This window comes from Nannospalax galili, unplaced genomic scaffold, assembly GCF_000622305.1.
Source record: "Nannospalax galili isolate Female #2095 unplaced genomic scaffold, S.galili_v1.0 scaffold901, whole genome shotgun sequence".
Taxonomy (NCBI): Eukaryota; Metazoa; Chordata; class Mammalia; order Rodentia; family Spalacidae; genus Nannospalax; species Nannospalax galili.
The window spans coordinates 1,107,132-1,121,633 of NW_008344555.1; the positions used below are offsets into that span (position 1 = coordinate 1,107,132).

At 41.0% G+C, this 14,502-nt stretch overlaps 1 protein-coding gene across 1 annotated transcript in view; it reads left to right on the forward strand.

Annotated features, from left to right (window-relative positions):
* The window catches only part of Vgll1 (vestigial like family member 1), a 17,583-nt gene extending 5,552 nt beyond the window's left edge, over window positions 1-12,031 (forward strand). The window contains exons 2-4 of the mRNA XM_008840712.3: window positions 6,062-6,481; window positions 8,204-8,263; window positions 10,631-12,031. Of these exons, the coding sequence (XP_008838934.2) occupies window positions 6,062-6,481; window positions 8,204-8,263; window positions 10,631-10,674 (524 nt within the window). The 3' untranslated portion in view covers window positions 10,675-12,031. The remainder of the gene's footprint in view (window positions 1-6,061; window positions 6,482-8,203; window positions 8,264-10,630) is intronic.
* Window positions 12,032-14,502: the final 2,471 nt, after the last annotated feature.

The window sequence follows — 14,502 nt, forward strand, 5'->3', positions numbered from 1 at the left end:
CCTCTCTCTCTCTCTCTGTCTCTCTCTCCAAATCAACTAGCTTCTTTAAATTTTTGGATTTAAAAATTGCTTAGCCTGGTATAGTGAGGTGTGCCTTTAGTTCTAGCTACTCAGGAGATGGAGGCAGGAGGAGGCTTGAGAGCAAGCATTCAGGGCAGGTCTGGACAACATAATAAGATTGTCTCAAAAAACATATTTTTGACTACAAAAATACTGTATTCATTTTGAAAATTGAGAAAACACAAATATATACAGCCCACTTTTTACATAAAACCATTTTGCATTTAATAGGTTATATAAAGGTATTCTATACCATCACTTTATACATCAAGAGCATTATTTTATAGGTATACCAAATTTATTAATTTTTAACATCCAGGTGAAATTTTTAAGAGGTGGATCACAGTGGGAAGTCGCTGGGGCTGTTCTCTCAGAAGGGATTAAAAGTGGTTCTCCTGGAACCCCAAGTTAGTTTTCCATTCTCAAGAGAGCAAGCTGCTATAAAAAGACTGATCCTGATCCCCGAGTCACTCCCTGGCTTCCTGTCTCTCCATAAGATTAATCTCGCACACATTTCTGAATTAAGGCTATCCATAACAATATGATGGAGCTAGGGGTCCCTCACCAGTGCTGGTGTTTAGACAATCTGACTCCCAAACAATTAACTAAATAAACCTGTTCCTTTGTACATTACCCAGCCTCAGGCATTTTGCTACTCTAGCAGAAAGCAGATAATATACTTGGTCAAAGTGTACTTACAAATTTTAGGGGTTTAATATATAGGAAAAAATTGCTCACAATGAACGTGATGCCAATCTGTCTCTTCCCCAGTTTCAATAATGTGTGAAAGTGCCTGGTTCTCTGCATGCTCTGTGAGGCTGAGGAGGCAAAGCCATAAGATCATGAGGTTTGGAAACAAAGAGCACTACCACTTGCTAACTTTGTGGCCTTTAAACACTTTGAGTCTCTTTTCTCATCAAGGTTGTGGTGAGATCACAATAGCCCTTGTATGAAGAGTACTGACCAATGTGCCTGGCCTGTAGTGAGTGCATAGTCAACAATAGCTATTCTATACTTCCCAACTGTTCTCATCTGCTTCTGAAGTCTTATTCCCTAAGAACGGACACAAACTAAGCAAAGACTTCTGAAATCTCTTATAACCAGCATCTACTCCATCGCCCACATCACCCTAAAGTGCTGCAACTTTTGCTGCTCTTGTGAGCTTTTTGGCACAGTCCTTTTTAATTCTCCCTGCTCTGGTACTAACTAATGGCAGGAAGAATTTTTAGGCTTCATACATTAATTACCATCTTTCTTTTTTTCCAGGTCAGTTAGGCTGTGACTGTTAGAAACTAACAGAGGAATCCAGTCTAGGTTTATAAGATGAAAAGTTTAATAGCAACAGCAATAGGGCCATTTATTAACTGCCAGTTGTACCTCAGGCAGTGTACTCTGTTCTTTGCATAGACTTTGTCATCCAGTGTCACAGTACTCCAAGTGACTCAGATGTGGGAAGGGACTCGCTCAGTGTCATACAACTAGGGAATGGAAAACCTAGGAGTGTCTCCCAAGCACGTCTGACTTCAAAGTCTGTACTCTTACCGATTTGCACACTGCTTACCTCAAAATAGAAAGGTTCAATGGGGAGGCATATGCACGCACACATGTATGTGTGCATGCAAACATGTATATATATTTCAACTATATGTGTTTATGTGCACTCATGTGCATGTTTATGAGTGAATATGTGTATGTGTGCATTCATTAGAATATTTAGCCAGGGCCTACTATCTGCCAGGCCTGGTGAGAATTCCTGACCTGAGGGGATGATGGTAGAGAAAAAGAGAAATGGTCTAACTCCATGGATACTGGTGAGTTGGGAAGCACATTAGCGAATTAATGAGTGAATGCATAAATTATGGAACTGTTGGGCTGGAGAGATGACTCAGCAGTTAAGAGCACTGGCTGTTCTTGCAGAGGACCCGGGTTCAGTTCCCAGCACCCACGTGGTCCATAACTCCAGTTCCAGGGGTTCTGGCACTCTCATCTGACCTCTGTTGGTATTTCACGACATGGGTGCACTTAGATACATGTAGGCAATACACTAATACACATAAAATAAAAATAATCAAACTTAAAATTTTATGGAACCATTGCCATGAAGGAAATAAACTTGATTCAGCCACAGAAAGATTACAAACTTTAGACTGGAGATTCACAGAGCTTTCTGAGAGGATAATGCTAGAGTTTGTGTGCAGAGAAAGTAGTCTAGACTAGGAGGTCAGGGCTACTATCCAACCATTGAGAGGACGGATGATTCTCTGAGGTGATGCAAACTTTTCAGTATGATAAATCCCTTCTGGAAGGTTCTGGGAGCTCCCAAATTTTTGCATTGGTGGGAACGGTGATGTATCTGGCTGTGTTTGTGAGGCACAGTGAATACCCTACCGCTTTTATTTAAAGGTGAGAAATTGAGATTGGAACTCCCTGGACATGCCTGATCTTAGGAGTAAGGGCCTCAGAAATTCTAGAGCCATGGATGGAACTAAGAGTTAGTGTCTAGATGTCCAGGGCTGGCAAATATGAAATGGAAGCCACCCATATTCTCACTGAAATAAAATCCCAGTCTACCCATGTGTCCCCGACTCCAAGTGCTCATATATTCTCCATTCATTCATGTACATTCACAAGCACCCAGAGGAAACTAAGAGAGGGCACTTGGGTAGAAATATCATCATAGTTGCCTCAGTAGCAACCCTGAGGCAGTCCAAAGTATGGTTTAAAATTCCTTCCCCTGCCCATGGAGTAGATGGCCAGCATTTTTACTGGAGAAGTTGGCCCAAGAAGACTGAGAAAGGACAGGCTCTCTAATTCACAGGTCACCAGAGCTCAAGCCTGGTCTAGAAGAGTAGATCTCCCTGGCTACCCACAGCCATTAGGGTGCTATGACCTCAAGGTTGAGATGCCCCTGTGCAGTCCCACCACTCCAGAGACCAAACTGTACTTTGGGGCACCCAGTGACTAAATGGGAATAGTGGTCCACTACCTAACTTCCCTTAATATTTCAGTCAGAAAATTCTGGAATGGAAACAGTTAAGAGAAATGTTCAAAGTCCTCTGTGATTCTGCTTTCCACATCTCAGATGTTCGGTGAGCACCTGGACCATATGTATGAGATCTGGAAAGCCAGTCCAGACAGAAGCTGCCCAGTCGTCAGAGGATATAGTTATTTTCTAATTTATGCTTAGGACATGTAGTACTCTCATTCAATATGAACCTTGGACACTGATTACATGAAATCAGTTTAATCATTTTGTTTCAGGGCACACAGTGCCCCAAGTTGCTAGTGGCTGGAGATATCAATTTTCAAAAATAACATTTAGCCCTAGGAATACATGCTAATATGTTTTCTTGTCCTGTTTTCATTAGAAGAGGCCTATTGTGGTCATTGCTCATTGTGAGGGATGTGAGGTGTTGAGCAGAATGTCTGTGCCACGTGAGATTCGGCTTATTTTGTGTTTATCATCTGCGTTACAGGCAAAGCTATTGTGGTGGATAGAGATACCATCATAACACTGTACTGACCTCTGAGGTGTTTTGATTTTATTTTATTTTGAAACCAGGTCTTACTACATAGTCTTGGCTGTCCTGGAACTCCCTATGTGACCAGCCTGGTCTCAAACTCACAGAGATCCATCTGCCTCTGATTCCCAAGTGCTGTGATTAAAGATGTGTGCCACTATGCCAAGCTCCAATGTTTTTATTTTATCCCCAAATCCTGTCAAATTTAACATTCAGGACAGCTAGAAGAGGTGCCCATGTAGGGAGGTGAATCAGTGTCTCACTCTCCTGCTAGCTAATTTTCCTTTATTATCACACCCATGCCACATTTTCTGCATTATCTTAGATAGATATATTCACCCATAGCGATTAATAGAGCCAAATATCAGCTTTTCTCACGTTATCAACTTTAATGTCATCATTTCCTTCACAAAAGATTCATGTCCAGACTTGAATCCAGAAAAATTCCAGCTAAAGGGTAAATCTTTGTCATTCTGACTTAACTCAGAATGACTATAGAAAGGTACACCACAATTCAGTGCAAAGAAAAAATGACAGAGCATTGCATTTCAGACAGAGAGAGACTTTAAGGTTCCAGGCTTTAAGCACCATCTGGCAGAGCTCTTTCTCTCCTCTCTTCTCACCTGAGTTGATGCTGAATGGAGAAAACATTCATCCATGTTGTGGTCTATGCCAGACATTTGAGATATCAGAGTCAGTCACTATACTAGGTACCACTAGAATAGTGTATACGTGTACAAAGGAGACCCCATTCCTATTGGTGAACCCACATGAACCTGGCAAGTCGAAGCTGAGTCACCTGTTGATCCCAATCATTGTTTTGCTGGATGAGGATGAAGCAACTACCTGCCTACCTAGTTCTCATTGGTCTAGCTCAGTTTCCTTCCAGCCTCATTTGCTTTGCTTCCTTGGCTCAGTCTCTTAACATCCTCATGCCTCAGATTCCTTTGGAAAATGAGGTCTCAATCCCTAGAGCTGTGTGAATAACCAACAGAGGCAAACACTAATCTGTTTGTATGGTTCTGTGGAATTCCCCCTCCTTATTTACTACAGTTAAAGTATCAACTACAAAACTGAGCTAAACAATAGCAGCAACTGGACACAAATCAAGCACTTTTAGTTATAGAAGATTCTTTAAGGAGCTAACTAACCTTCACATGGGGTGCAGAGGCATATATGCAAATGTGCTCACTGCAATGTCAGCACTATAATTAAAATGGAAACAACTGAGCTGCCCACAAATATGACTTTTGTTAGCCCATGAGTATGATAAAATTGTGTATAGCCCTTTAAAAACTAGCATTTCTGTTAGTTCTGTTCTGACTTCCTCTCAAATAACTTGGTGCCACTTAAAGCTTTTCTTTTAGTAAAATGAATTAAAATTTAGCTTACTCCTTAAGAGGAAAAGAAGGCTCCTGAAGAAAACAGGGTTGTGCCTTAGGTCTCTCTGTCTGAAATGCAATGCTCTGCCATTTTTCCTGGCTCTGAATTGTGGTGTACCTTTCTAAAGTCATTCTGAGTTAAGTCAGAATGACAAAGATTTACCCTTTAGCTGGAATTTTTCTGGATTCAAGTCTGGACATGAATCTTTTGTGAAGGAAATGATGACATTAAAGTTGATAACGTGAGAAAAGCTGATATTTGGCTCTATTAATCGCTATAGGAGAATATTCTTTGCGAGACAGGGTTTACACTGCCATCCAGGCTGGCCTTGAATTTGCACTAACCCTCCTGCCTCAGTCTTCTGAATGAGAGTGTGAGCATTCGCGACTATGCCCAGTGATATTCATGATATTTTAATGAAGCAAAATCAGCTTGAAAATCGTATAAACAAATATAGACACTAGTATGAGTAAAGGAGGGCAGTGGCTATTTATGGACACTGTGGTTAATGTGTGTTTTTCAACCCTTTCTATGTTTTCTTCAAGTTCAGAAACATACTACAGAGCCAACAAGATGGCTCAGTGGGTAAAGGCACTTGCTGAGCAATTGTGACAAGTTCAGCTCAATCCCTGGAACCCATTAGGGAAGAAGAGAACTGACTCATAGAAGTTGTCCTCTAACTTCCACATCTACATAGTGGTGCATGCCCTTGCACTCATACACACACATCATACAATAATAATTATTATTATTATAGTAGTAGTAATTACCATATATATGATGCATGAATCAGAATAATAAATTACTTCCACTTTGAACATTAAAAATTTTTGGTTTATTTATTTTATTTTATGTGTATGGGTGTTTTGCTTGCATGTAAGTGCACCCTTGTCATGCAATGTCCTCAGAGGTCAGAAGGGGGCAACGGATCTCTTGGAACCGAGTTATGGATAGTTGTAGCTGCCATGTGGGTGCTCGGAACCGAACCTAGGTCTTCTGCAAGAGTTAAGAGTTCTCTTAACTGCTGAGCCATCTCTCCAGTTGCCGTTTTGAACATTTTAAAAAAACACCTAAAGTATCTTCTGAATCTTTTCCAGATGGCAGCATGCCTCCAAATCATTGGCGTTTCTCTTCTCCATGGACAAAGCCACGACCAGAAGCCTCTCTTGCAAACTGTGCCACCAGCACAAACTTGGATGAATGTGGTACCAAGGCTATGGATCAGTACCCACTGTCCCTGCCCAAGACCCCGCCTGCGCGGCCTCGGGAGCTGTGGCATTTCTCCTCCCTAGCCAGACCTGGCTCCCCAGAGCCTGACTATCCTCGTGCCTTCCATGACCCGCATTTGGTTCCAGAGCCCCAACCTGATGGGAAACATGGGCCCCTCCTAAATCTACTTCATCAGGACAGATACCTAGACTGTCCTCAGGAACATGCCACAAGGGAGAATTGCAATCCCGTCAAGATAGACGGAAGTGCAGGATTGCTTCTGAACCTGCCTCCCAGCTCAGTTCACTGTAAGGAAGTGCTTACAGATACTTGAAATATTATTGTGGTTGATGGTGAATTGGCATGACATAGGGGGGTAAGACTAATTACTACCATTCTGGATATGGATGAGGCTATTTTACTTAAAACATCTATTTATCTTCACTAGACCTCATTGATATTGGCAGTTCAAAGGCTAAAGTGTTATAAAGAGATAGCTAGATAGGCAGACCTGGTCTGAAACAATCACCTCAGTCTGTTGACTTAGATTTGTCCTAGAAAAAAGATGGGCTGATGCCTAAAATCATAGATTCTCATATTTACCTCCTCTTCACTAAATAATCCGCTTACAAAACAGAGCTCTGTGACGTACCTACAGGCTCAAACTCTAGTCTCTAAACAGGTTGATAACTTGCAATGATGCCAGGCTCCTGGGCAAAAACAAGGGCAATCTATACCAACCATCTGCTCCACACATTAAAATTCAAAGCAACTGGAGAGGCAGCCCCATAGCTGCCTGGAGACTTAACAGTTGTGTCTGGCTGTCTGTGGCACACTCCTACACACTGGGCTCCTCCTGCTCACTTTCTTTTGGGTTTCTGTCCCTTGACCACTTCCTGTCCCCGCTACACTGAAAACATCATCCAGGCTCACTTTATTTTCTTCACTCATTTACCCCAACCTATACCTAATTAGTGCCCACTACATACAAAATACACATCAGAAAACAAGATATGGGAGAACTGAGTGAATTATACTTTCACCAAAAAAGCAAAGCACTCTACCACAGGATTTGAGTTTCTTGTGAAATGCTTGCAATATATATGCACATATATTCCCGTGGGGCAGAGTCTGCATCATCTAGCAGTCTATACTCTGGGTGAATTTTCTTTTGCAACTTTCTAATCCATACATATCTGTGGTTTCATGCCTGAAAGAAATTACTGGAAGCTCTTGTTACTATGAGTTAAGCGTACAGTTCACAAAGGACCTATTCAGTATAGATAGCCTACCAAAGTCTAACACTGTGTCCCGTGTGAATGTTGAAAACAAATTTCCCATTAAAATGCTACTTCATTATTTTCATAGTTTGATTAGCAAAATACAGAGAGGAAATCATGCAAATATCATGTGTAAGAAACTTGTGAAAATTTCTACTATAATATTCTTTCTCAAAAATCTTCTAGTGGATTCAGGAGGAAAATTAGACCAACTGTGTTTATATGTAAGTGTGTGCATACACACAGCATAACTCGTTTTCAACAGTTGGTTACAAAACAGATGGCTCAAATCACCATCTTCCAAACATAACATCTCCATATAGTTCATATCCAATTCAGAAAAAAAATTTAGTGAGCATTTATTATAAGAGAAGCCCATCATGGCCAAATGATAATACAAGCTTTGTCTATTCCCAAAATCTGGACACAAATTCACAAGCAAATGTTTAGCATCATAGTCTCAACTGGGCCAAACATTTCACATTCTCCTACTAATGTGGACATCAGTTGCATTCATTGGTATCTCGTAGTACAGAATTCATCGAGGAAGTCAGTGATCCTTAACTATGAGCAGTAAACAATCACCAAAGGGATTTACCAACAGATTCTTTTCAGCATCAAATAAGAGAAAATATGTCTGGTGTCCATAAAGTGAGGGGCAGGCAATTTGGGATCCATGTGATGCTATGGGCCACCTTCTAACCTAGCTGGAGATTTCATTGCCACTCGTGTTTTCTTCCTCTTTTCTAGGTAAGAAAATATATGCCACCCCCAGTCGTGGACCTGCCAGTCCCAGACTTGCCAATGAAAGTAGGTAAATGGTTGATCCTTTCATAGTGTAGCTCTGTGCCCTGACAAACTTGAAGGGGTTGTACTGTAAAAACCAGGGTCTTTAGAAACTGACAAGAACCTTATTTCTATGATTCAGTATTTTCATACGTAATATTGGTGTCATCTTAGTTTCAAAGAGTCCACATGTGCACTGGCTATCTTGTCAGATTTATTGAATACTTTCTCATTTTGTTAGAGAGGCAACACTACCAAATTATTTTTTCTGAGCCTGACACACAATCAAGGTGACTCAGAAAGATGAATAAATCCATGAGGATTAGCTGTTCCAGGTGTTCAGTTTTCAGCCTATGACATAGGGCCACCCAGGACTCTGCAGCCACACTCAATTTGAAAGTGGTGTCACTAGGCATTTCAAAATGACGACAATCTTGTAAAGAAAATAGAACTTCATAACCTAAGCTCTAAGTCGGAATCCCAGCTTCAGTACTTATTAGTCTCATGAACTTGATCACATTTCTGAGCCTCGCCATGCCTTAGTTGCTTCATTTATAAGAGGAGCATAATATAATTCCCATGGGATGGAGAGATGGCTCAGCAGTTGAGAGTACTTGTAACTCTTGTAGAGAATGTAGGTTAGATTCCCAGCACCCACATGGTGGCTGATAACTATCCATAACTCCAGTTCCAGGGGATCTGATGCCCTTTCCTGACCTCCGTGGGCATTGCATGACATGGGTGCACCTACCTACATGGACACAATACACACACATAAAAAAATGAAAATAAAAAATAAAATATTTTAAAAAAGAATTCCCAATACATAGAGGTTCGGTGGGAATTATATGAAATAATGTATACAAATGCTTAGGATAATATTTAGTTATAGTTAGCCACTGATACAGTGTAGAGTGGCTCTGGAGTACAGCTGAGTGGTAGGACGCTGGCCCAGAGTGCTTGCCTAGCATGTGGAGGCCCTGAGTTTGATATCTAGCATAAAACAAAACCAAAAAACAAAGAGCATTTTTAGATTGCAGGCTCAGCAGCTTACAGTGTGAGTGTGGGATAGTTGGAGAGAGTAGGAACACACACAAGTTTCTTTGGAGCATTGTGAAAGCAAGCCTGTTGGGAGAGAAACACAAGAGTACTTCAGAGTGCTGAGCTGAAATCTGAGACCATGTATTTCAAGTGGGAACAGTCAGCATGGTTCTGTGATTTCCTTAGTAATGTCCAGTTTGTATAATGTGCAGAGAAAGTAAATGGGGTGGCTCATTTGGGATCGAGGTTATGGCAAATGAACATGATGGGTAAAGAATACAGGAAAAGATTGGAAGGGTTTTTTTGCATGTGACTTATGATAACAAGAGCCTGTGGAATCTAAGCTGCACTAAGAAGAAAATGGGGCCAAGTGGAAGCTGATGAACTAGTTGAGGTTATATAAAAACACATAAATACAATTACCTGAGCAATGAAATAGGAGGTAGTGGTTAAAGAGTAGATATATGAAATCAGTTGCAAGGGTTGCATTTGTGCGAGCGGTGACAAAGTCCAGAGTGTAGCCATGAAAATGAAGTGTACAAAATTATGAGACAAGCCAAATTATGAGGAGCCAAAACATGCTGGGGGTAGAGATCAGTGGTAGAGCAATTACCTAGTATGCATGGCACTGTATTTTCCCATCCCAGCAGTGCCCGAAACAAAAACTGGCAAAAAACGATAGAAACTACCCACAATGCAAGTTCTATTTTTAAATTTTATTTATTATTTTTATTTTCTGTTCATGAGTGTATTGCCTGCATGTATGTATGTGCACCAGTGTCACGCAATGCCCTCGGAAGTCAGAAGAGGGTGTCAGGTGTCCTGGAACTAGAGTTACAGATGGTTATTAACTGCCTTGAGGGTGCTGGGAACTGAATCCGAGTCTTCTGCAAGAGCAGCCAGTGCTCTTAACCACTGAGTCATCTCTCTAGCCCCGCAGGTTCTCTTTTCATTCTAATTGACAAATGGGAATGTTGAGGTTTAAGTATGTTAAGTAACTTGTCCAAAGTCAAACTAAGTGTCAGGATCAGTTTTCTTTCCCAGTAATGTAAGGTGCAGCTTAGCCACATAGCAATTTGACTTTACCATACTAACTTTTAAAAACAAAATAATAGTGAGCATTTATGAAAGAGGTATATGCCAGCTATCATTCTAGGGGCATTTTTTTGTGTGTGTTTGACTCGATCCTCATTAGAATCTTAGGAAACAGTCATTATTAATATACTCATTCAACATGAGGAAAATAGAACTCTGATAGGCAAGGGAGGTAGCCCAACATCATACAGCTAGGAACTTGTCATTTGATTCCGGAGCTAGCGTCTTCATCATCACATTTCTCTTGTTTTTCAGGAAGCCACTCTCTAGAGAGAAGAAAAGATCTCTACTATTATTAGTCTCATTTGGAAGAAGAAAGTCCCATTTTTTCTAAACCTGCTCATGATTGTCCGCTTTAAATTCAGAAGTTTTAGAGGCATCGCTGTTCTTTTCTGTTTCTGCTGCTAAGTAATATCGAACCAGGCGCAAGTTACTGCTCTCCTTTCTCCTTTAAATTGTGCTCCGCTCTTCCTTAGCAACAATGCCCTATGGCAGGGGTTTTCAAACACAAGCAGATTCCCAGCTTCTAAAATGTATGAAAGAGCTGTTGTGGGGTGGGGAGCATAGAGACCCACCTGCTGCCCATTGTATCCATTGCCCCTTTTCTTAGAAACTATGGCCCCTGGGCTTCCCCAGCAACGTCTTTTGAACCAAGAATGAGTACATGGGATTCTATGTGGCTATTCTACTTTTCCAACTGAATCAAGGCACCAAGAACAGCCCTAAGCTTTCCAGTTTAAGCTAGACTATGGCCAAACTCACTCCTGCTTCAATAAAAAGTAAAATAAAAATGGAGTGAAAACCACCCCCAAATGGATTGAGGTTGCTGATTCCCTCCATCTCCAACATCTAGAAAGAATATGAAAAGTCTCTGCCTGGACCTGCTGAATGAAATATTTTGAAAAATTGTGTTCTTCAATTCTAAGTAAATAATTTCAAAGGGAACTGTTGAGAAATCTGAGAACTTACTGATTAGACATTGAACAAAGTGCTCTTTCCCAAGATGGGCCTGCTGCTTGCTGGAGAACTTATTCTAGGTATAGAACCTTTTTGGATTGAAGTTCCATGAGTTTTGCTCATCCTCTGCTCTGATGATGAGTACTGTGGCACCTCATACCTTGTAGGTGAGGATCTGGACTCTGGCGGGGCCCTACAGCCTCCCTAAGGGGTCCGCATAGCTTCTATAAACAGTGAACTACTCAGAGTTAGCAACATCTGGGAGATACTTTCTTTTCAGTGCTGAAGTGTTGGGTTCACCCATGTGGAATACCTACAGTATCTCTGGACAACTTGGAGGAGCAGGTGAGGTTTATTTCAAGATGTTGCAACAGGACCTTCCTGAAAATTCTTATAGTTAAGATGGCAATTGATTGACGCCATTCATCTCTCCAGTCTGGTAGACAGCCTTGTACTGGTATGAGCTGGGTACTTGCCCTGTGAAAACCCTGGAAGCCCCTGCCATCAGTGTTACCCTTCAATGTCATATCTGCTCTTATACAACAACCCAGAAAGAATAATAACAAAACTATGCTTTTTGTAGATGCTACTAGTCTGAATTTGAAGAATTATTTTGTCTTGGGTTATTTTGTGGCATTCATCATCTCATTTAAACTTCACAGCAGCCCTAAGATTTGTATTATAATCTTCTTTTTAATATATGCAGATAATGTGACCTGGCCCAAATCCCACAGTAACAGAGTCAACTGTTGGTCCCTTTATTATGATGTTGTGTCGTTCTTTGATTTTAATTACAATTTTATTCTTAAAATCTATTGTGACACAAGCTAGAGAGATGGCTCAGGGGTTAAGAGTACTTGCTGGTCTATCAAGGGACCTGGGTTCAGTTCCCAGCAGCCACATGGCAGCTAACAACCATCTGCAACTCCAGTTCAAGGGAATCCAACACCCTATTCTGGCCTCTATGGGCATTGTACACATGTGGCGCACTTACATACAGGCAGGTAAAACACTCATACACATAAAATAATAAAATACAGGAAGCTGACCTCAGTGCTCATTTCTCTTCCCTATAATACTTATCACTGATTCATATCAGGATGGCTCTTAGATATTTACCCCTCCTATCTGCTATGCAAATAAAGACTACAACTCCGGATGAGAGGATTGGATCCTCAGCTGTAATATGGTGATTCTTCAGTCCTGAGAAATACTGTTCCAGGATGTTACATATTTCTAAACTGAAGAAGAGGCAAGGAAACCTGGCATGGTGGCATACGCCTTTAATCCCAGCTCTCAGGGGGCAGAGGCAGGTGGATCTCTGTGAGTTTGAGGCCAGCCTGGGCTACAAAGCAGGTTACAGACCAGCTATGGCTACATGGTGAGACCCTATCTCAAAAGGGGAGGGGGAATCCTGTCACCAGGAGACTCCCATACTCCTCTGACATACAGAGGTAAATCCCTCCTCAGATCAACTGGTGCTCAGGCTTTGACTTCAGATTTCTAGCTCTCTGTATCCATCCTGTTTTACCTTTCTCATCAGACTTCCAAAAAGTTAATATAAAGAGCTTTGTTAGGGCTGGAGAGATGGCTCATATGTTAAGAGCACTTGCTATTCTTGAAGAGGAGTTGGGTTCAGTTCCAAGCACCAACATGGCAGCTAACGACCACCTATAACTCCACTTCCAGGGCATTCAATGCTGCTTTCTGGCCTCTGTGGGCATTGCACACATGTAGTACACTTACATACATGTAAGCAAAATATTCATACACATAAGTAAAATTTTAAAATTTTGAAAGACTTCCTTTCACACTGTCATTTCCAAAACGTTTGCAATTTACAAATATACCCTCACTTATTCACTATCTTTTACACATAAAGGAGGGATAGTTGGCCCCTGTATACTGTGTAGCTTTCCATCTGCTCTACATAATTTGTGGCACGCCAGTTGAGTGGAGGTCAGGAAGTGACACTTTTCCAACAGATTGATCAATGTCTTGAAACTGTGGAAAGTCAGGTTCCTGTAGGGCATGAGCTCAGAAACTTCATTCACATCACTCTCCCCAGTTGGGAGCAGTTGATAGTGGCCTGATGGGCTATGACTCATCAGCTGCCTTGGCCCTCAACCCCACAACACACACCCATTTCTGACCTTCTGGAAGAATTAAAATTATTTCAAGAGGGCTGGAAACTGTCACATATTTAAGCGATGTTTGTCTCTAAAAAAAAATGTGATGATTCTTTTTCTGTTCACAAAGACTACCTTAAAAATCCCAAATAGAGGCCCCTTCTAGAGATGAACTGTTGATGGGCACCCCTAATTAAACTCATTGGGTCACCCACAGAAAAAGACACATGCTGCTTGGGAAGAAGGGTTTCAGTGGAAGAGGCTGGGGGATGAGAGAAGGCAATGTGGGAAAGAAAACAACTGAAATTCATTGTATACATGTATAAAAATGTAAAAAAGTAAACAAAAACTCCAAAGAAGAATGTTGTTTGCAGATGCCATTGAAACCCATGCTCAAATACTTTTTTATTCTAAAACTCAGTATTGTGAGTAACACTGAAAATATAAGCATTCCTCCACATTCTCCCATATAAATAATAAATAATAGCTTTTCCTTAATTGTATCCTCTGGTTAATGTAATTAATTGAAAATAATTTTTATAGCCTAGTGCCTATCTCTGCTATCCCCCTTCACAGCACTAGGGTGAGGTACATGCCATCATGCCTGGCTTTTGCATGGGTACTGGGGATCTAAACACAGGTCTTAGTTTCCCCACATATAAGATTAGCTAATCCCTAAAGTCATTTCCAGTTATAAGGGCCTGTATTTTAAAATCCATGTGGCAGTTAAAAAGACCTGTCAACAGTTATTTACTGTGTCTCAAAGAAGGTAACAGGGTCTGGGTGACTGAAGAACAGACTAGAAAACTGTGTGAGACAGAGAAGTACTGCCAGGAACGCCCTTCAAAATGGACTTTTCAAGGCATGGAGGATCACCACAAGTTCAATTTCAACCTGGGCTACATAGTGAATTCCAGGCCAGTCGGTGATAGAATGAGATCCTATCTATTTTTAAAAAGTAAATAAAAATTTTTAAAAATTTAAAAGAAAATTTTCCACTCAGGTGCAGAGAATGTAGTGACTCAAAGGCACCTACTTATG